General features: G+C 37.8%; 2 protein-coding genes and 1 pseudogene across 3 annotated transcripts; all 3 read left to right on the top strand.

Annotated features, from left to right (window-relative positions):
* Positions 1-539: 539 nt before the first annotated feature.
* LOC146731537 (uncharacterized) lies at positions 540-6,073 on the top strand (annotated as a pseudogene). Its single transcript, XR_014926934.1, has 2 exons — positions 540-626; positions 3,999-6,073. The product of XR_014926934.1 is annotated as an uncharacterized LOC146731537 (transcript).
* Positions 6,074-16,626: 10,553 nt separating this feature from the next.
* On the top strand, positions 16,627-18,805 carry LOC102806436 (uncharacterized). The gene is made up of 2 exons (XM_085492909.1): positions 16,627-16,859; positions 17,587-18,805. The coding sequence occupies exons 1-2, from the start codon at positions 16,627-16,629 to the stop codon at positions 18,803-18,805; spliced, it is 1,452 nt and encodes a 483-aa protein (XP_085349035.1).
* Positions 18,806-25,201: 6,396 nt separating this feature from the next.
* Positions 25,202-26,410, top strand: LOC146731538 (uncharacterized). Its single transcript, XM_085492910.1, has one exon. The coding sequence runs from the start codon at positions 25,202-25,204 to the stop codon at positions 26,408-26,410; it is 1,209 nt and encodes a 402-aa protein (XP_085349036.1).

The following is a 26,410-nucleotide window of genomic DNA, read 5'->3' on the forward strand; positions in this document are numbered from 1 at the left end:
ACATATTGATTTGTCACGTGTAGCATGACAATGACGTGTGATATTGTCGATATCACAGACGTTACCACCAATTTGCTTGGTCCTTATGCCCATTTTCAAACTGTGACGTAACTAGCTGGCCCACGCCAAAATATGGCTCGTTGCCGACTGAATAATATATATCTGTAATAACTGTTTGTAATATCGTAAGTCCGAATATTCCCGGAATATACCGATAGTTTCAGACACTAGGTGGCGTTTTTTTCTTTTAAAGTCAATAATTAGTGTGGTCCGAATGTGGTCTGGCGCCAGGCTAAAAATCCCGCTAGGAATTGAAATTGAACACCTCTCCTGTTTAAAAGATTTGGTTATTTTTTTCCTATAAAAGAATGGGTCCCTTTTAGGGTGCATTAGGGTTGATGTCGTGTACCATATGTCGTATATATAGTGCATGTTTGTGATACACGTATGCAAACAAAACACTGACCCAAAAATAAACAGATAATTCAGGGCATTATTTTTAACATTTCGAACAACCATATTTTCTCATTTCTACTGGTAACAAAACTGGAAATATTAAACGCGTCACTGAATTATCACAATAGCCTACTTGACCAACAAAGAAGAAACACTCCCTAGACTGACCTGTAAGTTAGATACATATTTTATACAATTTATCCATTTTCACAGCTGTTTATAGTACTGTATCGGTGAAGTCAAAGCAGCCCAGAAAAAGAATTTCGATCAACATTGCACGCCATGTCTGAAACCACAGTATGCTAGAGATATATTCCTATGATGTTTTTTTGTGGATACTATGAACAACCATTTTACAACTTCACTCACTTTCTACCAAAAAAATGGACCGTACGTATTACTAAGTAATATAAACTTTCAAGTTCTTGCAACATTTTTAAATACTCGACCCGTGTCGTGTGGACATGAAATATATATGTAGGGAACACGTATCAATGGATATGTGCATCTCATGAAAAACACTTATTGAAAAATCGATGTATATGTTTGAAATGCCCAGCCATTTAATTTTCGACACATTAATTAGTATTATATTGATATTATATGTCCAACAAATTCTATATATTTGAAGGCCATGTTAATTGAAAATGTCGGGCTGATGTGATGTCGCGTATGTATGCCTGCCTGCATATATTACAGTGCCACATTTAATATTTACACTATGATGATAGTGTTTGTCCGACAAGTCTAGATGTTCTGAGTAATGTAAGTACGTAAGTATTTCAGCAAATATCACTGTGTCACAATTCATATTCACATTATGTTGATATTGTGTCCAAAAATATTTTTTTAATATTTGAAAGCTATGCAAATCAGTCATTTCAATGCTCATCAGATTCTACCCCATAGATTCATAGATATATTTAACAGATAGTTATATCAAGTTCAGCCGATCTACGGAAAGCGCCATGAAATATATATGTAGGGAACACGTATCAATGGATATGTGCATCTCATGAAAAACACTTATTGAAAAATCGATGTATATGTTTGAAATGCCCAGCCATTTAATTTTCGACACATTAATTAGTATTATATTGATATTATATGTCCAACAAATTCTATATATTTGAAGGCCATGTTAATTGAAAATGTCGGGCTGATGTGATGTCGCGTATGTATGCCTGCCTGCATATATTACAGTGCCACATTTAATATTTACACTATGATGATAGTGTTTGTCCGACAAGTCTAGATGTTCTGAGTAATGTAAGTACGTAAGTATTTCAGCAAATATCACTGTGTCACAATTCATATTCACATTATGTTGATATTGTGTCCAAAAATATGTTTTTAATATTTGAAAGCTATGCAAATCAGTCATTTCAATGCTCATCAGATTCTACCCCATAGATTCATAGATATATTTAACAGATAGTTATATCAAGTTCAGCCGATCTACGGAAAGCGCCATATTCCTTGAGTATGTCTTTTGTGGTGTTTAGTATTTTACGATTCAACAGTGAAAACACACGGTCAGCTGATGTTTTAATGCCTAATTTCGAGTGCAATTATCCGAACATTTTCTTCCCCTGGCAACCCTAAGCGGTGAAAACAAACGTATTTAGGCTAGTTGTTTAGACTTTCCTGAACAGTGTAACACGATCCCTCCCTACATGTGCAACATATATACATTTGGTTGTTCAGGATTGTCTAACAGTTGAATTTGTGCTATTTTCGCGACTTAAGCCGTTTTCCTTGGCTCTTTGACCAGCGTTTCATAGCAGCTCGACCAGTGCCGTTGGAAATACATCAAGTAGAGTCACTGTGGTTCGCATCCTAGCAACATAGCACCTCCTATAGAGAAAATGTGTTTTGACGCTCGTTTCATACACGCCAGTTGGATAAAGAAATATTTGTTTCCATAATGAGTTATTGTGGGCTCTACGTCTGAACATTTGTCTAACATTTTGGAATATTTTATATCCAACTTGAATCAAACTAGATATCACAGCATAACGTCAATTACATTTTGTTTTTCATAAATGCTGTTTTCTGGCTGGTTGATGTGCATGTTAGTTTTCATTCCAAAGATACGTCTATCTCACAGCTCTTATACTCATTGCCCCTCTCATTGCCTATTATTACTTGTGCATTTCATCAATTAAATCGATTAATGACTTTAGTTAATAAATATATTAGTTGTTACATTATATAATAGCCTAGTGCGATTTTTACCATTAGACACAGTTTGCAATATAATATACACGAGTAACATCTCAACTTAACAACCTATTTTAGCTTCATCTTAAATACAAAACACTTTCACGGTAATATGGTCGTTGTGGCTTGGGTGGGACAAGAAATGCGGTTTATTGATCCGTTGATTTAAAAGATATGACAAAAGGACCACCCAAGTGTTACCGTTTTAGGGGTTTCATCATTGTTGTATTTCGTATTTGCGAGTATGACGAGAGAGAAACCTAAAAAGCTGTCGATCCCGTTTACTGTACTGTAATCTTCAGTGTACGTGAACAAGTTGTTCTTGTCGCAAAGAGTAACGGTTTCCTCAATACATGTGTATGCGTGAGTCGATTTCTCCCTCCCTCCTGAATCTGTAATTGGGATCGACATGTTGACAAGAAATGATATTACGTGTCGGTAAATGTACCCTTCAATTCGATAAATACTGGCTAAATAAATACATTCTAAAAATAATTAAATGCATCAAGCCCCTTCCATTACATTACAATGGTTACATTGTCATTGTTATAGGAGTATTTATGCGTTGTAATGGTTGCAAAACATGTTACAAGTCTGCTGGGATTTTGCGGTCACATGACTTTCGCATTCACCCCTCGTTTACGCAATTTATATTTATTTTTCAAGAATTTTACATCGGAATCGCAACAAACTGCAAGCAAGTCTAGGCCCGACAAAGCTCAACTAAAGAGACTTCATGGTTCCTCACAAGAATCCTATTTACAAATTGTTCATTTAACATATGCATGAATTTACAGGACATTTACACTTCTTACCACTACAAATCCCAGCCAACAAAAATTGAACGGCTTTGCAATTACAGCTGAAACCAATTCCCGGAAGAAAAATAATAAGAATAGTTATAATCGGTACAAAAACGATTAGCATGTCGGTGAGACGTACATTGTGACTACAATAAATCACTTCAACCCTAGTAATAATCAAAAATAGGCTTGCCAGCAATCCTAATAAACACAGCAATAACAAAAAGACCTTCACCCAGTTTCACCCCCATAAGGCTTGTCACGATCTTACTAAAATAAAACTGACGTACATAAAAACACTACTTTTTATTTGTATCAAATGCACTCCGAGTCAAAATGCGCAGACAATAGTGACAATTTCAATAAACTTCAAAGTCAATTGTGCCCTTTATTGCGACGTTTTTTTGTTAAGAACAATGAAGTAAAATTACTTTAACAAAGCCCTGGATAAAATATTAGGCAGCAATGTTTAGTAGCATAATTTTTTGAACTAAATTCTATTTTCATTTTGTTCAGGACACTTGAAAATGTTTCTGTGCCACATCGGAAATTATGTGCATCGACTGCCAACAGTGATAGCTCGCCAATTTTCCAAAGTGGTCATCACATCACATTACGTATCACAGCACCTCGTCTCATAAGAATTACTATCCTAGTCGTAAAGGGGTTACAGGAATATATCCACGCCTAGATCCAATCGTGTGGACGAGGAATGGTGCGAGGGCAGGGGGACCAATGTCGCCCGAACAACTGGATGAATATGAAGAAAGAGGGTTTATCGCACTACACGACTTCTTCACGAGAGATGAGCTGAAACCGGTCATTGAGGAAGTAACACAACACACATACGAAATTCAAAACAACATCACTTATGGCGATGACCCAACGATCACTGATAAGTGTCACTTTGTCACGGAACCGGGTACAAACAAATTACGGAGTGTCTATGGGGCGCATAACACGCTTGCATCCGTGGACAATCTCTTACGCAGCAGAAAAATTGTTTCCCATGTTCATCAGATATTAGGAGATGATGTGTATCTTCACCAGTGCGCGATCAATTTTCACCAAGCATTTACTGCTACTGGATATACATGGCATAGTGATTTCGAAATATTTCACGCCGAAGATGGCATGCCAAGGATGAGAGCGCAAACGTGTATTATAATGTTATCAACGAATACATGCGAGTCTGGGGCGATTATGGTTATACCGAAATCGCATAGAGTATTCTTAAGCGGCGCTGTTGAAACACCGGCTGACCACCTTACCACGGCCTCTAAGTTCAAATTGACGGCTGGAGAAACCGATAACATGTTAGTTGCTAATTTGGCAAATGCATATGGTATTGAGTATTGTTTAGGCGATGTTGGGTCTGTCGTTTTTTTCGATGTAAATTTGATTCATGGTAGTCATAGCAATCGTTCACCATGGAATCGTGTTAATATATTACCGGTATATAACAGTGTGAATAATAAATTGGTGAACGCGTTTAGTGCTCCATGGGATGCCAGACCCGAGTATATGGGGTCGCGTAGTCCCGAGTATGTGAAACCAATTCTGCTTGATAAGTGATCCTGGTGGCAATTTAAAGCGGGAGGGTCGTCACCTGCGCACGCGCGGGAATTGAGTCCCAAGCGATCATAACAACACACGCTAAAAACGCAATGGCCTATGGGTAGACGCTTGTTTGTAAACAATGACACGCTATGGCCATCTGGCGCATGCGCAGGTGACCACTCCCGCCCTTTAACGTATTCATTACAACAGAAAGGTGTACAAAAAGAAATAATTTGACGTTATTTGCATAATTCCTTGGAACTTAGAAGCCGGCTTTGATCAGTAACATCTCTTCATTTACATCTCTAACCAGTGAATCATTCAGTTCAGCTAGTTTTAACTTTACAGCGTTTAACGATCAAGTACAAGTTTGTGACTTCTACAAGCCATTGATCTCCAAATGTCTATGCATTATTTTGTTCACAGTCATATGATCGCTCAAATTAATCTTTTGTTCATTTTCATTGAATAATGTCAAACCAATGTCGAATATTGATTGCATGGATTTGCAATCTTGACTTGAATTTATTGTTAAACTAAGAGCTAAGTTTGTATGACCCATCTGAGGTAAAAGATTTGTAGGTTCTCTAATATCTCTTTCGAACATATTATTATACACTTATGTGCATTTGAATAGCCAAAGTTTTTAAAGAGACATTTAAGTATTTATGTTAATTATTGTTTTGGGGTTTGAGGGTAGTTATATATTTGTTTAAAGGTTTAAGAGTATTAACTTGGAAACCAGTTTTTGGTAACATTTATTGAAAAATGAATATTGGGAAAAGCTTACATATAATTATGAATAATGTACATTGAAGTTTCACTCAAGTCAAGTGTGGTATAAACTATATTCTGTATTTGGTGAAAAGGGGGCAATAAGCTCATGTATGTAGGCATGTAATTCCTCAAACCATGAATCGTTGATAGAAATTATATATATCATGTATTCTTTGTTGTTGTGCCATTTTCAGAATAAAATTAAGGGAATGTCTTAAATTAAAACCAGAACGATTACGGATGGAGATTATGTATGTATATGTGTCATTGCGTTCTGTTCCTGATACATCTGGTAATTGGTTTCATCGACCTCGAGCACTACTTGTATATCGTTTAGTTAAACCCACGTCATTATTCAATCGACCAATAGGCGCTCTGCACGGCATAGCATACTGGATGAATAAAAAGTGCCAACATATCCGAATGTACTCAAATTATCACTTTATTATTATGTAGGTCATCAAAGTTGTCTTATTTTCCGTAAAAAAAATGTTATTTTTGTAAATTTTCACAATAACTTAACAGCAAACACTTTATTTTAGAAAGTATTAGAAAACATATTCATGGGTGAAATGAACAAGAATTACTATAATCTATCAATTCTTCTAATTCAATTAGATAGTGAACCACCAGTTATGAACCATAATGATTATTTAAACAAACAAAAATAGGCCAGTACTGTGGTACACTCATTCTAGGCTTCAGTGCTGTAGGCTCTCCACCGTAGTCAAGTATTTGCACCACTATACATAGGCTGCAAGTCGTTTAAGTTACATTATAGGGACGACCATGAGAGCGCTGTTCATAGTTCGGATGCGATAACGTCATACGGGGGGTTGAATGACGTCACAATGGGGGAACGTGCATAGATTAGCATAAACGATGACGTCATAAATGGGAATTCCTGCATAAATTAGCATAAATGAGCGACCATGGCCGTAAAGGGGTTAATTTGCATAAGGATTACGTCACAATGGGATATTGTGAATACATTTGCATACATAGAATTGATTTGAATACGAGGTCGTAAGAGGTCATCGTGAATACATTTGCATAAATTACCATCATTTTTTTCCAATTTTTTAATTATTTTTTAATTGGATTTTTTTAATTGGACGAGCATGGACGTCACGAAAGATTTTTCAGAATGTATCGTAGAGGGCGCTCACGCACACACACGCACACACTCACACGCTAATAAATACACGTCATTTTTATACACAAAAGATGGGTAAAACTACTAAGATCAGTGACATGGAACATATATTTTTTTATGTTTGAGTAAATAATAAAAAAAATGGATTAAAAACTGAGTAATATATAAGAATGATATTATTTGTAATATTTAAGAATGAAAAATGACATGTTAAAATGGTTGAAATACATAGAGTATACATTTTCAAACCCGGTTAAGTATTTGATTATGAAACTGACAAAAAAAGGGTAAAACTAGTAAGATCAGTGACATGGAATATACATTTTTTTTGTTTGTTATTGTTTTTTTGTTTTTTTTTTGTTTGAGTAAATAATCAAATAAATGGATTAAAAACTGAGTAATATATAAGAATGATATTATTAGTAGTATTTAAGAATAAAAAATGACATTTTAAAATGGTTCAACGATAGAGTATACATTTTCAAACGCGGTTAAGTATTCACACTGAGTAAATCAGAATCAGATTTTTTTTAATTTATTTCACCAGTATGACCATTATAACAGAACTTATAAACAAAATACAATAGTAGTAATTCCGGTGGGGACCATGGAAATAGTCCTTATGGACTAGTCCAGTCCATGGCCCAGACTGTCAAGTAGAAATTTACAATTTACAAATGTAGAATAAAAGAAAAAAATTAAAAAAATGCAGAGAAATGGAAGGTAATCCAAGAATTTAACAAAGCAAATAATGTTTCATTTCATATTTTCATATTTGTTTCTGTTGTTGATGTTTTTGAGGGAGTCTGGAAGTGAATTCCAGTGTTTTACTGCAGCAAATTTAAATTATGTTGTGAAACTGTAAGTTGAGCAACAGGAATTGACAAGTTACCACTAGACACTGAACTTGTGGGATAGCAATGTGGGTAATCATTAACATACTTATTGAGGCTATGTGCATATCTGTTGTGTTTAAGGTCGAAGATAAATAGGCAGGTTTGTAATTTACAAAGTTTGTGAATATCAATTATGCGTAATTGGATAAAAAGAGAAGCAGAATGTGCTTTAAAGTGCGAGAAGGTGATAAGGCGCACAACTTTTTTTTTGTAAGAACAGAACTGGTTCAAGAAGTGTTGGGTATGTGTTTCCCCAGATTTCAATACAGTACATTAAGTGTGGGAGAATAAGTGTGTTGTAAAGTAGGATAAGAATTGATCTTGGAACGAATGCGAGATATAATGCCCACTTTGAGACTAATGGTTTTCACAATGTTTGCAATATGAGAATTCCAATTTAGGCATGGGTCAATGGTTACTCTCAGATAAGTGGCTTTAGACACGCCCTCTATCAACGTATCATTGATTGCAAGCTGTCCCTCCACTTTTACTTATCTTTGCGGGGTTTTCAGGATCATATAGTTTGTTTTTTCTACATTAATTGTTAATTTATTAGCTTTGCACCACTGTACAACATTTTCAAAATCATTGTTAATATTAGAAAGATCAATAGTGTTAGTTTGCAGGAATTTAAATAAATGTGTATTATCCGCAAAGAGGTGGAAATTGAAAGCATCAGTAGAGTGGTGAATATCATTTATGTAGAGAAGAAAAAGTAAAGGTCCTAATATTGATCCCTGGGGCACCCCGTATTGAATCTGTCTGGGTGTGGATGCAGTTCCGTCAATGTTTACTGTTTGGTGTCTATTAGTTATATAGCTTCGAAACCATGAAAGCAGGAGACCCCCTTATATCCCATAATAAGCCAGTTTTTTAAGGAGAATATTGTGGTCAATAATATCGAATGCTCGTTTAAGTCAATGAATACCCCACATGTAAAAAAACCGTTGTCCATGTTGGCAGTGATATCAGAAACAAGGTCAACTAGGGCAAGGGCGGTACTGTATTTTTTTCCGAAAACCATATTGCGAGGACAAGAGTATGTTGAACTTATTTAGGAAACCAAGTAGCTGATGATTTACAGCTGATTCAAATATTTTACTGAATACGGGTAGAATAGATATGGGCCTATAATTGCCGACATCCAGGGCAGATCCCTTTTTATATACAGGTGTGATTGTGGCGAGTTTCAGAGAGTCAGAAAAAATACCTTGAGCTATAGAACAGTTAAGAATGTGCGCTAGAGGTTAATATACTTTACAGCATCAATTACAAGTTTGGGGTACACGTGATCATGTCCCATTGCTTTCTAATCGGTAAAGAAATTTCATAATATCCCGTCCTGTGATTGCTTGGAGGAAAAGGGACGACGGGAAATTCCCTGTGAGATAGTGATTAAAATTTACAGATGTGTGAATTTTTCTAGCTAGCTCAGGGCCAATATTTGTAAAGTAATTATTGAATTCATTTGCAATATCGCAACTTCCTGTCAAAACTTTATCGGGAGCATCACGTCGGTGATTTAAGTCTTTGAGGGGTGGTCATATTATTGTATTTATTTAAAATGCTGTTAATTGTTATCCAAATCTTACTCGTATTCCCATTTGCGGAAATAAATTTATATTTGAAATAACGTTTTTTTTGCCAATTTTAACAGTTTTGTCAGAATGTTTCGATATTGCTTGTATTTAGATTCGATATCTGTAGACGTCATTTCATCCCATGTAACGAGTGTAGGTCATTTAGACATGTTGGAGCTATAAATTCACGAGTCTGAATACGCTTGAACAAATTGTTCACTTGTGCCTGCACAAATGTAAGTTTGTAAAGACATGGAACCCTTGAGCTTGATACATTTTAGGATTCAGGATGCTATGTTCTCAGCCAATCATATCCTGTTTATTTCGACCAATCAGCTCACATTTTTGTCAACCAATCAGCTTCCATTCGCCAGCCAATCATAGCCAGCTTGTGCACACGGACTGTAGCGTCCCTACCTCTTTTGTTGTCTTTACTGGACTCGTCACATCCGACAATGTACAACACACACTTACATAAGGTAAGGTTCATGCCAGGTGCGGCCACGTATGTGCAGTCGGTCCGGCGAACCATTTATTTAACAAAACATACTAATAAAGCCGACTAAAAACGGCTGCCATTACATTGCATGTAGTGTTCAAATTGAAATAAACTAAATGAGAGAAAAAAATAACTTACATGGACTGCAAAAAAGATCGACTATTGATGCTCGAAAAATGGCATTAACATTACTCGGTTAAAGAAACATTTAAAATAACTGACAAAAAACATCGACAAAATAGTAACCCCTGTTACTGGCACGCCGACCGCCCAGGAAAAACCAGGAATAAAAAACCCTTTGAGGAAAAAATACCTGGAAACCTGTACCCGTCGCACTGTCGATCGTGCCCAGGGGAAGGTGGCGGGTGTCGCCCTGTATTATACAACAAACTCACAAAACAACAATTTGAAAACTGCACTGTAGCGAGACTGGCCTAGATTGACATTCAACCTTCTGTCCTCCACTTAAATACCCCTTGTCACATGACTCCACGTACCATACCCGTCTGTTTGCCATCTCGAAAAGACAATAGTTAACCGCTATACTGCGAAACGCGGTTAACAATATGTCTTTACTAGACTAGTCACATCCGACAATGTACAACACACACTTACATAAGGTAAGGTTCATGCCAGGTGCGGCCACGTAGATAAAAAAGAACGGGCCCGGACACCTACAAAGTTTGCGAAATTGACAAATGACTAGTCAGCGAGTCAACAGCGTCGCCATCTTTGGCGGTATCTGATTGGTCCTGGCCCTGGCCCTAAACCTGCATTAGATGCGGCAGTTGCACCTGCCCGCAAAGAATGAATGCCAAACCTAAAGCATCATCACCATGCACTGCCTGAAGACGTTTGACAATTGTCTCCGTCGCTCTGGTGTAACACAACGTTTTTTTTTTATTATTATTATTTTGATATGGGTACAGATACCACCCGACCAAAAAAATGACCTAAAGAGATATTCAGATGACATGAATATAACGGATGCAACGTCGACATATTTACGTAAGATTTTACAGGGCACGCAACTCAATCGAGTCTAGAAATAACGACTGTATTACCCTGTTTGTACTGCTCAGCTTTAACTGAGAAAATAAAAAATGACTTGTGGTTTCCGTAAATAACATAGCAAAATAAAAACTCTTCAAATTAACAAAACTGTACATAATGAGTATTTCATACAAAGCGACTTCAAAATATTTCTGCAGATACAGAGTCTTCTCTGGATTCAACAAAAATTATGCTAGGATAGACTATCAATGAAAAGATGGATTGTTGGATAACCGTAACCAGCTGTAACATGCGACCAGGTAATTGCATAGACATGACTGCTGGAGACTAAGCAAACATTCAAACAAATAAGAAAAAAAAATACAAAAGTGACACTTCCTTGCCGATAATTGCGTTTCCATTCCTGATATACGCGAAGTTCTTGATTGTTACGGTAGTATTTTCGCTGCCGATTCAACAAAGTAATACTTCCTCAGCCTAATAGGACGTCTTCCAGGCTCAGACCTGAAACAAAAAACACTCGGTTAATAACTCTTACATCATGGCTTCTCATGCCAAAACGTTTAAACAAAACAAATGTGTAACGCAACCAGATATAAATTGAAAGTTTCATTAAATACGCCATTCCTAATTTCCGAGTTACTATTTTTCTCACGAAATTCGATAGAGGGCGTTCTCAAAGTACCCGGATGACAGTCCGTTCAACGTTCGTGGTGGGGTTGAAATTTGAGCGGCGTCTGCTGTAAGCAATATACTCAACGCCAGTGGATTCGAATGCGTCATTGGGAACCTGAGTGGACGCCAAACTATATTCCTGGGTTTGTTCACGGCATTTTCCATCCTGCGCCAGTATTTTTTTAGTTTAATAACTGGAGACAGCCCCGGGGGGTCACTCAATATTGAAACCTTACACCATGTGCGTTCTTGCTAAAAAATAAAAGGCCCCTAGGGCTGGCAGCACATTGGCTACCCATACCCCCTATTGCGGACGCAATGTAAATTTAGTACCCCCTAGAGCAGACATATTGAAGAAAAAAATACCCCCTATTTCAGACATATATTGAGAACATCCTACCCCCTATTGCGAGGATTCTCTGCCATGTTTTGCACTCAAGTGGAGTGTGATCAAGTCAAAAAAGTTACTGTGTATGCAACTCCTGTTGGTGTCATTCGTTGTTTGATGAAGAAAGATGAGAACTATTGACACGAGTGTGAATATCATCATTTATTTGATAGTTTAAAACACAATGCACACAACTTTGCCAGGATTCTTATTCCATCAGATACCATTACGCAATATTGATGTCCAGCTCCGAGTGGTTTTGGCATGAATACAGGGTAGAAAACCCAGAAAAAAGCAGGAGCTGAATGCGAATGAGGACGAGGCGCGAAAGAAGTGTGGATGACTCCGGGATGACTTTTTGTATGCGATTTATTGTAATCGACGAAACGAAACAAAACGGGATAACACACATATTGAAAATTAAACTGTAATCAGTGAAAATAGGTTTATACGCACAATATTTACAAAATATTTGCCGAAAAAAATAATATTTAATACCATATGGCTCGTCTCGCCAATTACAGATACCGGTAATACCGGTATTCAGCGAAACGAGGGTCTTACACGTACAATATTCACAACTGTCGGACAAAACTTGACCAGTATATTCACCTTTCAGTAGTGTATATAACGACAAAAAACTTTTGCCGAAAATAACGGGATTTTAATTAGTAAATGGTTCGTTTCGCTAATTATAGATAATTGTTTTATACAGTTTTATACACGACTGAAAGGTAAAATACTGCCCATGTTTCGTCCGATAGATGTGATTATTGTACCTTAGACTGGCAAAGTCAGGACTTCTTTTTTGTTTTACAAAAAGAAATAATTAATTGTTCTTTTATTCCTTTTAGCGTGGTCGCGAAAACTAGCCCGCACGCACGCTAGTTTTCGCGATCACGTTGAAAAGGCTAAATTGACAATTAATTATATATTTTTTTTTTGTAAAATAAAAAAGAAGTCCCGACTTTGCCAGTCTAGTTGTACTTGTAAGACCCTTGTTTCGCCGCGTGATTGCAAAATTCCGATTATCTTTAATTAGCGAAACGAACCGTTTACTAATTAAAATCCCGTTGTTTTCGGCAAATGTTTTAGGGTGTTAAATACACGACTGAAAGGTAAATATATTGATAGAATTGTGAAAAGGTTTCTTATTTATGTCATGGATTATAGAAGAGATTATGTAGATTAGATTTATTTCCTGTATTTACTTTAAGTTCAAAAGTTTCTTTTTTTTGTATTTTCTTTAAGTTTTAACAAGTTCAATTTTTTGTACTTCCTTTAAGTTTTAAATTGTCTGTTTCTTTATTCATTTATATAGTATGTGCTTTTTCCAATAATTTTTTTTGCTGCTCCTAATTACTAATCAGTGAACCTCTGATGTAAAAGGGTAGCAACAAATAATTAAATAAAAATACTGTTCAAGTTTCGTCTCCGGCGGTGGTTTATTGCTTAAATATTTTCAGCAAATATTTTGTAAATATTGTGCGTATAAAACCCATTTTCATTGAATACAGTTTAATTTTTATTATGTGTGTTATCCCGTTTCGTTTCGTTCCGTTCCGTTTCGTTTCTTCGATTACAATAAGCCTCCGGATGCTCCTGTTGGAAGTGGCGGGAAAGTCCCGGTGGGAAAGTTCAGGTAGACGTTTGCGTCCTGGTCGGGGCTATGGGTCCGCCAATTCGGGGCCTAGGACGGTGTATTGGAGTGGTTGTACGACGACGATTGTTTGACTTTTGGCGAACATTTAACTCGTTTGCAAAAAAATAGCTTTACGAACATTGCTGCAAGTTATACCACGATCCTGAAGAAATTTGCGGAGTTCTGGAACTTTTTTGCTTTTCCAATCTATTGATTTACGCATGTAAGAATACAGAACTTTAATAAAAACAACCCCACTCAGGCTCGTCATCCGGGTATTTTGGATGCGCCCTCTAGCGGAATTCCGTAGAAAACTAACAACTCGAAAATTAGGAATTGTGGCTTCTTTTTTTGTACCATGTACTGTATTCACATGTGATACTAGTAGTAATCTTTCCAATAGTTCCACTTCAATTGCATATATATTGTCAGCCGGGCATATCACTGTCCGAAAGAGGCCGACTGCCACATTGGAAAGAATAATGTGCCACGAGCTTGGTCTCGTTTCAACTTCGCACATACCTTGTTCATTAATATTGTAAAGCGATTTTTGAGAGCCGAGCTTTTGTTTTTTTTCCCCATCCCAACTTTGGGAAAGAACTTCAATTGTCTCAGTATTGGGACATTTTCAGCAAGGATTGAACCTTGCATAATGTACTAATGCTGTCAAAAGCAACCTTATCCACTGAAATGTAGATCTCACAGAGCATCAAGCTTTCGGACAGCATCACTACTGATGCTCCAGTCGTAATTTACTGTTGCTGTCAAACGCGCCCCCATTCACTGAAATGTAGATCTCACATAGCTTTAAGCTCCTGGGAAGTATAAATATTGATGATCCAGTCGTCGTTGACTATTGCTATCAAAAGCAACCCCATCCACTGAAATGTGGATCCCACAGGGCCTCAAGTTCCTGGAAAGCATCAAACCCGAATACTCCAATCGTTGTAAATAACATGATTACTTGGCCCATCGACTAGAACATTCTGCCCCAGAGGGGCACACTATGGGCATACCAGCGTATATGCTATTGCATAAATCAAATTCCATAACACTATATCCTGCAACTCAGGTACTCTTCTTTCGACTCTCGCAATCTTCGCCACGATCTAGTTTTTTGTGCGCAATTGCACGTTTAAGCCTTCAAAACCTTTACTGTTTCGTGAATTGCAACGAGTTCCTTCCAGGTTGAACTTTCAACCTGTTCTTATAGAGACCACTTACACTCGCCTCCTTACCTTCTTGGTCAATACACCTGCCATAGCCAATTGAGGACGTTTCAGTATAAAAAACACACGGTGTATAAAAAGACACCTTCAAAGTATTTACTGTTGCGTACAATCCTCACCACTTCCTGGTTATCCACTCCAATCTTTCATAATAACATACAGTGAGCTTCAACGAGTGCTCGCCAGGTTGAACTTTCAACAATACAATACAGATCCCTTACCACACACACTCTTACCTTCTTGTTTAACATTATAAACCACCATGGCCGTCATGGCCGTCATGTACGGAAGCATGGCGCAGTCCCATCCATGCGCATTAAATTCCCGACTCGCTTATCTAACATGATGAAAAAACAGACACAAATATACCTATTCTGGAATTGCAGTGTTTTACTGATTCCTTCAAACATGCACGGTATGAAAGAGCCCTAGATTTAAACAGACCGTTACCAGCTTGATTTCATCGATACGTTGATGCAAGCTCACCAATAACCTAGTCACACACACACAACTGACCAACAACTTACCTTCGCTTTGATATTTTTGTGAATAAACATGGCGCGATAGAAATGCCGAATTCCAAAGTAAAACTCCTTGGGAGAATCCAAAATAGCCCTGATGTTTCCAGATGATCGTGATGTGATGGTACGTGGACTTAATGTAAAAAGTAATTAAATGATCCACATGAACGAATAATTGTCAAGCGAGCCAATTATCAATTTCGGTTGACGCAAATACATACCGTGGAGAAGTAGCCATAAACGGCATACACGTCCAAGACTTTAGACCAAGTGGTTGTGACTTTACAAACAAATTACCGCAACTATAAACCTGCTCACAAGAGTCACTGGCAAAGGGACGCAAATCTTAAAATATCACATCGTACAACTCAATGCATACAGGATTGACTTTTTTTTTTTTTTTGCCGCGACAATTAACACCCCATAAATTAAGGATGCTACCTCACAAAAAACGAACAATCAAGATCGGCATAAGTGTTAAAATAGTTACATGAAGAGTTTAATGTTCGACATCTTTGAAGTTGGAGGACACGTAACGCATATGGCCGAATAAATATGCTCATGGTTTCTTTGAATTCTCCGCTCTCGAAAGAGTACTCGATGCGATCTGTTAGCAATCTTGCTGTGGTGCTGGGTATGATGCATAGTAAATAAAATTAATATTGCCCTCTGTTTCTTCTCGGCTTCAGAATGCTTTTTTGCCATTCAAAACATAGGCCGAAATGTACGTCTTGTATGTTTTAACATCTCGTCTAAGGTCTTCCCAATCGGCTAACCGAAGTGAACGTTGTCGTGCATTTCCGACACTATGGGATCTGCTAGTTCCATCAACCGTCTTTTCTACTTGCACTTGAAAAAACATAGTCGTGATGTCAAAAGTTTACTGTTGGGTTGAAGCACAGGAATGAACAAAGTGTGACTAAAAAAGGAAACCGCCGAAAACTGCACTGTAGCGAGACTGGCCTAGATTGACATTCAACCTTCTGTCCTCCACTTAAATACCCCTTGTCACATGACCCCACATACCATACCGTCTGTTTGCCATCTCGACAGACAATAGTTAACGCGGTTAACAATATTTCTTTTGTCCAGCCGTTTCATTCATTGTTTTTTACATATCACTGCTCAAGCATTGTATTCTCTTCGCTCGTTATCACAATCATTGCACTATTCTCCTTGTCGAACAATCGCTTTTTTCAAGCATACCATGGCTCCTCGAGGAAAAGGGCGTCAGTCAAGGAAAACCAGTGGTGTTTCATCAAGAATACAACCGTATTCAATGCCAGTGACGCGATCACGTTCAATTCCGACACCCGTACAGGGAGTTATGAACGGCACTCCTAACGGGAGTGGAGTAATGAACACACAAACGCAACCGATCGAGAATGAGGCAACGACAACAAATGCGACCTTCTTGGAGCTGAGGCTTTTACATTGCATGCCCCTACGGATAACATACTTTCGCATTCCCTGTCCATTTCCGAATTTATTTTGGCTTTTGCCATCTAAAAAAACGTGATGTGTGAAGCTTATCTCGCATGCCGGCAGGAACTTGATGCATATTAACGTGACATCGTCGAAATGAGTTTCTGTTTTGGTGGTGCGACTTCTTTCCAGTATCACCATGAATTCTCTGTGAGAGCCGCAACTCTATTGTTGAACCATAACGTGAAAGTGGACTGGTCACGTCATGACAACCAACTTTACTGCTCTATTTTCGCCGAATGTCGCGCTATTTCCTGTTCTACTTGCGGGGGTGTTGGTCATTCAGCAATTTCCTGCCCTGATGCATCAAGGAGAATGTCTAATCAAAAGATCCCACTGGCCACTGGCAATAACAATACACTCGACAGAATGAGTCGGCGATGTGTAACCTTCCAGGGAATAGAACTGTGTAATACTTTTAATTCGTCAAAGGGGTGTAGCAAACCAAACTGCATCTTTGCTCCTTTGTGCTTGTCTTGCCATGCCAACGACCACTGTGCTATCCAGTGCCAACAGTTAACATTTCAAGGCTCCAACATGAACTTTTGAACCACCCGACTCTTATTTTGTATCCTGCTTGATTAGTGGCCTGACTGAAGGTTTCGATACAGGCATACATAATCCACCTACTACTTCTCTGGTGTGTCGTAATCTTTCATCTGCTCGCAATCAATTATTTCAGAACTCGTACGAACAGAGGTCGACAAAAGTTATTTAACGGGTCCTTTCCCAACTCCCCCTTTACACATTATCGATGTAGCCCTATTGGTCTAGTGGAGAAGAAATATTCTACAAAAGAGCGGCTTAACGTCCACCTGTCCTCTTCTCGTGATTCCGAAACACCAAGTATTAATGGACTCATTAACAAGGAGGACTTTTCACTCACGTATGTGGAAGTAGACGTTGCTATTGCCGCGATCAATAAAGCTGGTGCTGGAGCCATGTTATGCAAAACAGACATTGTAGACGCATTTAAGCTCATTCCGATCCACCCCTATTTGTGGCATTTATATGGAATTTATTGGCAGCTATCATACTTTGCGCGTCTGGCCTTTGGTTGTCATTCAAGTCCTAAGATTTTTGATCACTTGTCATCTGCGATTTGTTGGATCGCAGAAAACAACTATGGTATCAAGACTATTTTCCATTTGCTGGACGACTTCCTCACCGTTGACTTGCCAAATGCCGAAGCAGAAAGAACCATGGCTGTCTTGACTTTGATTTTTAAACGTCTAGGCATACCACTAGCACCTCACAAAACAGTAGGCCCTAGCTGCACAATCGAGTATTTAGGAATCAACACATGCATGCACGGCTCCCATGGACAAATTAGCTCGCATCCGAGAAATGTTACTTACATTTATCAACCACAAAACTTGCACAAAGTGCAACCTTTTGAGTCTGTTAGGCCATTTGTTACTGGTAGAACTTTTATTTCTCGTCTCATCGAACTTTCAAAGGGGGTCAAGTGCTTTCATCACTTCGTCACCTTGTCTACAGAGGCCAAGCAGGACTTATTTATGTGGCAAAGGTTGCTGGCTAACTGGAATGGCATTTCCATGTTCTTAGATGTACATACAACACCATCATCCAGTATGGAGCTTTTCACTGATGCCAGTGGTGTTGGTTATGGGGGCTACTATCAAGGTCAATGGTTTCAAGCCCCCTGGTCCAATGAGCTTCTTCTGGAGAATGACCCAACACAGGAATTATATCCTATTGTTGCTGCTTGCTTCCTTTGGGGAAAACACTGGTGCTGTAAGCGAGTGTTATTTCATTGTGACAATCTAGCAGTGGTGAACATTATTAACAAGTCACTAGCTATAATGAAACTCATGCACCGCCTAGTCATTCTAGCAGCCACTGATAGCTTCACTTTCCAGGCAGAACATATACATTAACGTTATTAACATTATTGCTGATTCGCTATAACGTTTACAGGTTCGTCGTTTCTAGAAAGCAGCCCCACTCGCACAAGAACAGCCGTGCCCAATAACTTGCGAAATAATGTTTGGCTAAATGATGCTATTTCGCACTTTTAGGATGCCTCCCTCAGCACGAGGACACACCAGTCCTATGCAACAGGAGTGCGTGCATGGCTGCCACCTTCTTCGAGTTACCTGGTGCTGCAGCATCCTATCCAGATATTTCAGAAGACACTGTAATTTACTTTGCAGCTCACTGTGCATCCACGATTAAAGTTTACCTCGCTTCAATTCGGAACCACTACATTCAGGGAGGCTATGGAAACCCCATGATCACATCCGAGGGCTTGGAGTTCACTCGTCTATCCTATGTGTTGAGAGGGATTCAATGGACACAGGGTTCTTCATCTCGCCCACGTTTGCCCATAACAGTGGACATCCTTAAGCAATTGTGTGTGCTTCTGCAAAGCGGTGTATATGGAGCTACACAGATTTACTTTTGAGGTCATCGTTCACCCTTGCCTTTTTTGGCTTCTTGCACTGCAATGAGTTTACTGCCCTAGTGAATGGTTTCAACCCCAATATTCATCTCTGCATAAAGGATGTCATCATCAATAATAAAAAAGATTCAATTAAGTCTGTAACAGTGCACATCAAGTCTTCAAATACAGACCGTCAGGGTTTCCACCTGCAATTATTTCCAACACGCAATGCAGTTTGTCCGATCACTCTCTGCCTTTTACTCGTTTACCGCGAGGAGTGTCTTTACAAATTTGTGTTTTTGATAACAGATCTGACACCCTCAAACACCTTAGATAGCAGACATTCATATTCCCCTGGATCCCAGGAACAGATGGGATCTGTTTATTTTACTATAAACATCTGTGTGGTCTGTTTGTGTGATAAAATTGAATCATGACGACACATGTCTGACACCCATCGCTCAACACCTCAGCAAACTTGACATTGATTTCCCCCCTGGATTCATGAACTGTTTTTGAACAGGACATCTGTGTGTCTGTGTGGTCTGTTTGTGAGATAAAATTGGATCATGATGACACAGGTCTGACAACCAACTCTCAACACCTTAGCGAACTCAACATTGATTTTCCCCCTGGATTCATGAACTGTTTTTGAACAGGAGAAACCTGTTTATTTTACGACGTGTGTGTGTGTGTTGGTGTAGACGTAGAAGTAGAGCCAGTAGTCCAGACATACACAAACAAAGTGGAGTCGTTTGTACAAGTGGAGCCCCAAACATGGGGCTCCACAATGTTTCATAATTTATATTAATATTTAATCAAATTTAAGTCAGGTTTGCGAAGCTTAGGTTTATATCGGGGTAGGTATGGTACAGTTTATATATAATATTTATATATATATTACCCCAATACTAAACCTAAGCTTCGCAAACATTTCTATGTTCAGTCACGGGATATTCAACTCTAGTTTAATTAAACTTAATTAAAGTGCAATTCTCCATTGTATTGCATTGTAATTGAGTTTAATTAAACTCCAATTAAAACTCAACCTTATATAGGAACGCGTTTTAATCGAGTTCATATCGCAACTATATTAAAAGTTAATTCAACTATATTAAAAGTGAATCCAATGGTGGCTCATCAATTCATGGGACGGACACCTGTATGTCTGTGTGTGTAATGAATCTATAAATATATTTGACTTGGTTGGGAAAAAATGTTAACATGATGTAAACATCTGGGGTAACAGAAAGGGGAATATTTTAACACTAGGCGTGGGTATTGGGAATCATTTTATCACTGATGAGCGTACTAGCAACATGGGTTCGAATCAGCTCCACACATACCTAAATGATTTCTCAGGCAGTCTCGTAGAGGATGTGATACCTTCGACATATGACCAAAGTATTTCAACTGCTGCACCACAAGTTGAACCTGATGTTTCTAAAAATCAACTCGCCGTATTAAAAGACGCAAAGTCACGAATGCGCTGCCAACACCTAAATCATCTGAAAGCCGGGTGCCCCCCGAGAGGTGAGAGCATTTACACATATCTGCTGTGCCCTGTCAACAATCTGTACATCACTGTGAATTCTTTTCTCCAACGTACTTATGTACATCTTTGTGAGTAATTTTATATAGATATTTTCTTTGTATTTTTCACTGGCAACAGGAAACCATTGGATAAACTGGTTATGAAAAAAAATCGTCACTTAATTCATCTCTACACAAGTTCATCGTATCATTCAAGCCAATTGCCTCGGGTTGATATAGAGCATCCTTCACAACACCAGCATTTGTGTTCATCTTATGGATTCGCTGATGAAAGTACTGTTCATTCGTCTCTACATTGACCAAGCTTTGTCTGAAATTGATAGTGGTAAAATTGCCATGTGTTACGATGCATTTCAACACATTCACCCAGAGTTGGTTGGAAAATTGTCCAAGCGGTATACCCGTGTACTGTTTCGACAATTTAAATCAAACCTTCAAATGTGTTTAGTCTGCCGTGAAATCAAGTTATCAACACGCGAAATGGATTCACAACTCTTTGACATTATACAACATCATATATAGAATAAGCATGCCAATCATACTTTATCAGTCATTTTCTGTAGTACAGTAAAACACTCGGTGAATTTTCTACTGACACCTAACCCTATCACATTTATTATTATTATTATTATTATTATTATTATTATTATTATTATTATTATTATTATTATTATTATTATTATTATTATTATTATTATTATTATTATTATTATTATTGGTGTTATTATTATTAGAATTATTATTATATAATCGATTCTCAGTGTAAATACTTAACCGCATTTGAAAGAATACTCTATGTATTTCAACCGTTCTAAAATGTCATTTTTTATTCTTAAATATTACTAATAATATCATTCTTATATATTACTCAGTTTTTAATCCATTCTTTTTTTATTATTTACTCAAACAAACAAAAAAAAATGTATATTCCACGTCACTGTTCTTCGATGTTTTACCCATTTTTGTATAATAAACTCCGTTAGTTTTCAAAATGACGTATTTATTAGCGTGTGAGTGTGTGTGCGTGTGTGAGCGCCCTCTACGATACATTCTGAAAAATTGTTCGTGACGTCCATACTCGTCCAATTAAAAATAAATTTTCAAAAATCCAATTAAAAAAAAAAAAAAAAATGATGGTAATTTATGCAAATGCATTTACGATGACCTCGTTACGACCTCGTATTCAAATCAATTTCATGTATGCAAGTGTATTCACAATATCCCACTGTGACGTCATCCTCACGCAAATTAACCACTTTACGGCCATGATCGCTCATTTATGCTAATTTATACACGAATTCCCATTGTGGCGTCATCATTTCTGCTCATCTATGCACGGTCCCCCATTGAGACGTCATCCATCCCGTATGACGTCATCGCATCCGACCTATGAACAGCGCCCTCATGGTCGTCCCTATAATGTAACTTAAACTACTGCTGCATTTGAAGGATTTTAAAGCAATCACAGAAAAAACAGATTAGTGGCGAAATATTTAAAGGCCGGTAGTCGTCGTGCCACGTTTGCGCGAGATATATGGGTCTCATATTAACAACGATGGTGACTTTGGCTACAAACTGAGACCTTACCAAGCTTTAATTAGATATGTTTAAGTGACTAGAATCATCGAAGGAGTCACCGTGCAATTCGCGCCCCGATCAAACCTCATATAACACAAATGTTCAGCAGCCCGGGCTTAAATGTTTGTTTCGTCTAGATGAATTTATTGTCTTAAAAACATAAAACAATACTATAGATACTATATAAAAAAACAGCTATAAAGGGTAGACAGACACAATGAAAAACAGTTTTAGATTTTAATGCTGATAACCAAAACGTATCTACAGGTGTAGAATAAACAAATGGCATATCATATCATATCATATCATATCATATCATATCATATCATATCATATCATATCATATCATATCATATCATATCATATCATATCATATCATATCATATCATATCATATCATACCGTATCTTCCGACATTATCCTTTGCGTGAAAATGCTTTTCATAAAAGCCTACCTTTAATTGGTACAACCCGCTAGATACAAAAAATAATCTATACCCAAGTGAAACACAATGTAAGTTATTGTTGTAAAAGCCAATGCTATGCTGAAAGGTGTTATTCGATATTTAATCATGAAATTGACGTGACATTTAATTAGTGAGTTAGTTCTCAGGGCAATAATAGTTCCCCAGTATATACAATGGAAAGTTGTTTTCCCAAAATGCATTGTTTATATATGTGACATGCTTACCTATATGAGCAATGTCTGCAAAAAAATTGAATGACGTCATTAAAATTGAGTGGATGATACGCCTACTGGCAAATAATTATGACAATTAATCCAAGAAATGAATCATATTCTTGATGACGATATTTAAAAAAAAACAATAGATTATTGAATATATGAGTTTTCTGAAGCCTCGTCACGGGTTGTGTGCTGTCATAGCTTATGTATGTTACGTAACCTGTAGAAATCGCACCTGGTTCATAGTAAACCACGTATTGCATTCTAATAACAATCACGTACTTAGCTCGTTTAGTGAATCGACCTGACTATTCATTAAAAAATCGATCTGAAAATCATTGGTTTGTATATAAAAAAGCTGCAATCTCTACTTTCATCATGTGAAATAACCTCGTTCTGAAAACCACTTTATTTACTAGTTAATTTGGGGAGTTTAAAAAACAAAACATCATTTATTCCAAGTAAGGTCACCGTGGCAACGTTGACAAAGAAACTAGTAAAGGCGGTCTGTTTGAAACAAAGAAACATGTTCTTGGTGCAATAAATAACATTACATGTATTTGAGTAAAATAGCATAATTAAGCACAAGTTACTCTAATGAACTAGACTGCTGTAAAATGACTAATTTTCACTGGGTTGAAACTTCACTGATTTAGCATTACATGCATATTCAGCGGGTTTTAAATTCACGGTTTTATCATTTAGATTATGTGTTCTATGCTCAATTTTACATATTCACAGGGTTTTATTTTAGCGCATTTTCAAGTCAGCGAAATAAGCAAAATTAAACCCCAGTGATTAATTAACCCTTTTACAGTAATTAAAAATTTAAATCACCGGATATATGTAAATAATATGGCTATTATTATGAGTTGCAACCGAAATTAATACATACTGCATATTGTCGTGTATATTAATAGGAGATATACACCGATGATTGTCAAAAGCACCACGACAGTGTTGCCCATTGCTACTGTCTCGTGTATGCCTTCCAATGTAGCTCCTTCTTCTGCCGCTTCGAGCGTCTTCACTACTTTATTGGTCTGTTTGAATGACGGGTTTTCATCTCCCTTCAACACATTTTCACAACGTGTTACTGTTTTGTTGCCGTATCCGGTTGAATTTTTGCTGGAGACTTTCTCCTCAGACGTTTTCTTGTCACTACGAAAAGAAGCAGATGTGTAGTGTCATTATCATCGGTTGTTGCATGAGGCTAAACCGAGGTTGGGAAGATACATAACGGCTTTCTCTTTTATGTTTATTTGTATCGCGACTCGGATGAGATCAACGAGAGTCACGAACTCGATAAAAGCGCAACACGAATTTAACCAACGCGAAACCCATGGCCAATAATCAACAATTATATTGAAGATACTCATGCATTTGCATGTCAAATGTATTGATAAGAACACATGCGTCAGATGGCCATAGCGTGTCATTGTTTACAAACAAGCGTCAACCCATGAACCTTTGCGTTTTTAGCATGTGTTGTTATCGTCGCTTGGAACTCAATTTCCCGCGTGCGCAGGTGACGACCCTACCGCTTTAATGGTAATGTTGAATACGTCAGTCTCGAGATAAATAATTCGCACCAACCTCGACATTGAATTGTTCACCCCATCTCCGATAACAATATCTATCCAATAGATATGGCGCTCAGATAGCCTTGAATACAACATTGAATACATATGTCAGTACAGCGTGACAGTATACTAGTAGTTTTTCTTACGAAAACGTCAGTCGCTCTCAGCGTTTGTGGAAACTATAGCAGCAGGGAAACAGGCGTGAACGATGTACTTATATTATAACGTATTACAAACTTGTAATATATTAAGAATGACAATTATGCTAGAGAGTCAGTAGTTCATTGTAGTATGTTATGAATGACAATTGTGCTAGGGAGTCCGTAGATTTTGGGAGTACGGGCAGTCTGGAATAAAGCTTGGACGTGGTCACACGTGTTGCAACAGTGTCCGTCTTTATTGACTCACAAACATTACAATGGCGTAGTCGGCAGGATCTCATAAACCTGGTAGACGTGTTTGAAATATGAATGGTTGAATGAAGAAACCAGCATGGCTTTACTGGGGAAAATAGAAGAGTTTACAGAAGGCGAAAATTGGGTTTCGTATACAGAAAGACTGTACCAGTACTTCAAAGCAAATGAAGTTACTGACGAGGGTAAGCAAGTCGCCATATTTCTTACCGTCATTGGTCCTAAGACGTACGATATTCTCAGAAATGTGTTAGCTCCAGTGAAACCCTCCACCAAACCGTTCAGTGAACTCGTGGAAATATTAAATACTTATTTTAACCCAAGGCCATTAACAATTGCGGAGCGATTTAAATTCCATGGTCGCAACCAACTGGTCGGAGAATCTGTTGCTAAATTTTTAGCCGAGCTCAGACACCTTGCTGAAAAATGTGAATTCGGATCCTTTTTGAATGAAGCTCTGCGTGACAGGTTTGTGTGTGGAATGCGGGATTCTGTTACACAAAAGAAATTGTTAACTGTGTCAGGTCTAACCCTTGATCGTGCGTTTGAACTTGCTCAAAGTTATGAAACTGCAAATAAACAAGCCAGTGAGTTGCAAGCCAATACAAAAAAGCATGGAGTATGTGCAGTGTATTCCAAAACAAAGAGCTATGCTAAAAAACCCTGTTTTCGTTGTGACAAGACGAACCATTTTCCAGACAAGTGTTATTACAAAGAGAAGTTGTGTAGGAAGTGTAACAAAAGAGGTCACATAGCCATTGTTTGCCGTGCCACTCAATCACGTACATCAGTGAACAAAAGGAAATCGCGTATAAAATGTGTTTGGCAAGATAATTCACATTCTTCGGACAGTGATACTGAGGGGGACGATATTCCTGAATGTTATATTGGTTGTGTTCATAATACTACTAATTCTACAGCTAATATAGTTTTACTTCCAGAAGTGAATGGTGTTAAACTTGGAATGGAATTGGACACTGGTGCTTCTGTCTCTATCATTTCTGAAGAAACATGGAAACACAGGTTGGGCAGTGTCAAATTAAACAAACCAACAGTGTCGCTTAAAACGTATACTGGAGAGCCATTGAAAATACTTGGTCAGATGACAGCGAAAGTACAGTATAATGAACAGCAAGTATATTTACCACTTACCGTACTTTGGGGTTCGGGTCCTTCTTTATTCGGCAGAGATTGGTTGTCAAATTTAAAGGTAGATTGGTCAAGTGTTAATCGCGTATCAAGCGATATTGGAAGTGTTAGATCAGTACCAAGAATTGTTTCAGGATGA

The sequence above is a fragment of the Saccoglossus kowalevskii genome, chromosome 18, assembly GCF_978046115.1.
Source record: "Saccoglossus kowalevskii chromosome 18, keSacKowa6.1, whole genome shotgun sequence".
NCBI lineage: Eukaryota > Metazoa > Hemichordata > Enteropneusta > Harrimaniidae > Saccoglossus > Saccoglossus kowalevskii.

Coding starts and splice junctions, on each gene's coding strand:
- LOC146731538 (XM_085492910.1), top strand. CDS start 25,202: ATGGCTTTACTGGGGAAAATAGAAGAGTTTACAGAAGGCGAAAATTGG.
- LOC102806436 (XM_085492909.1), top strand. CDS start 16,627: ATGGCTCCTCGAGGAAAAGGGCGTCAGTCAAGGAAAACCAGTGGTGTT. Junction 16,860..17,586: donor CTGAGGCTTTTACATTGCAT/GCCCCTACGGAT, acceptor CAATTATTTCAG/AACTCGTACGAACAGAGGTC.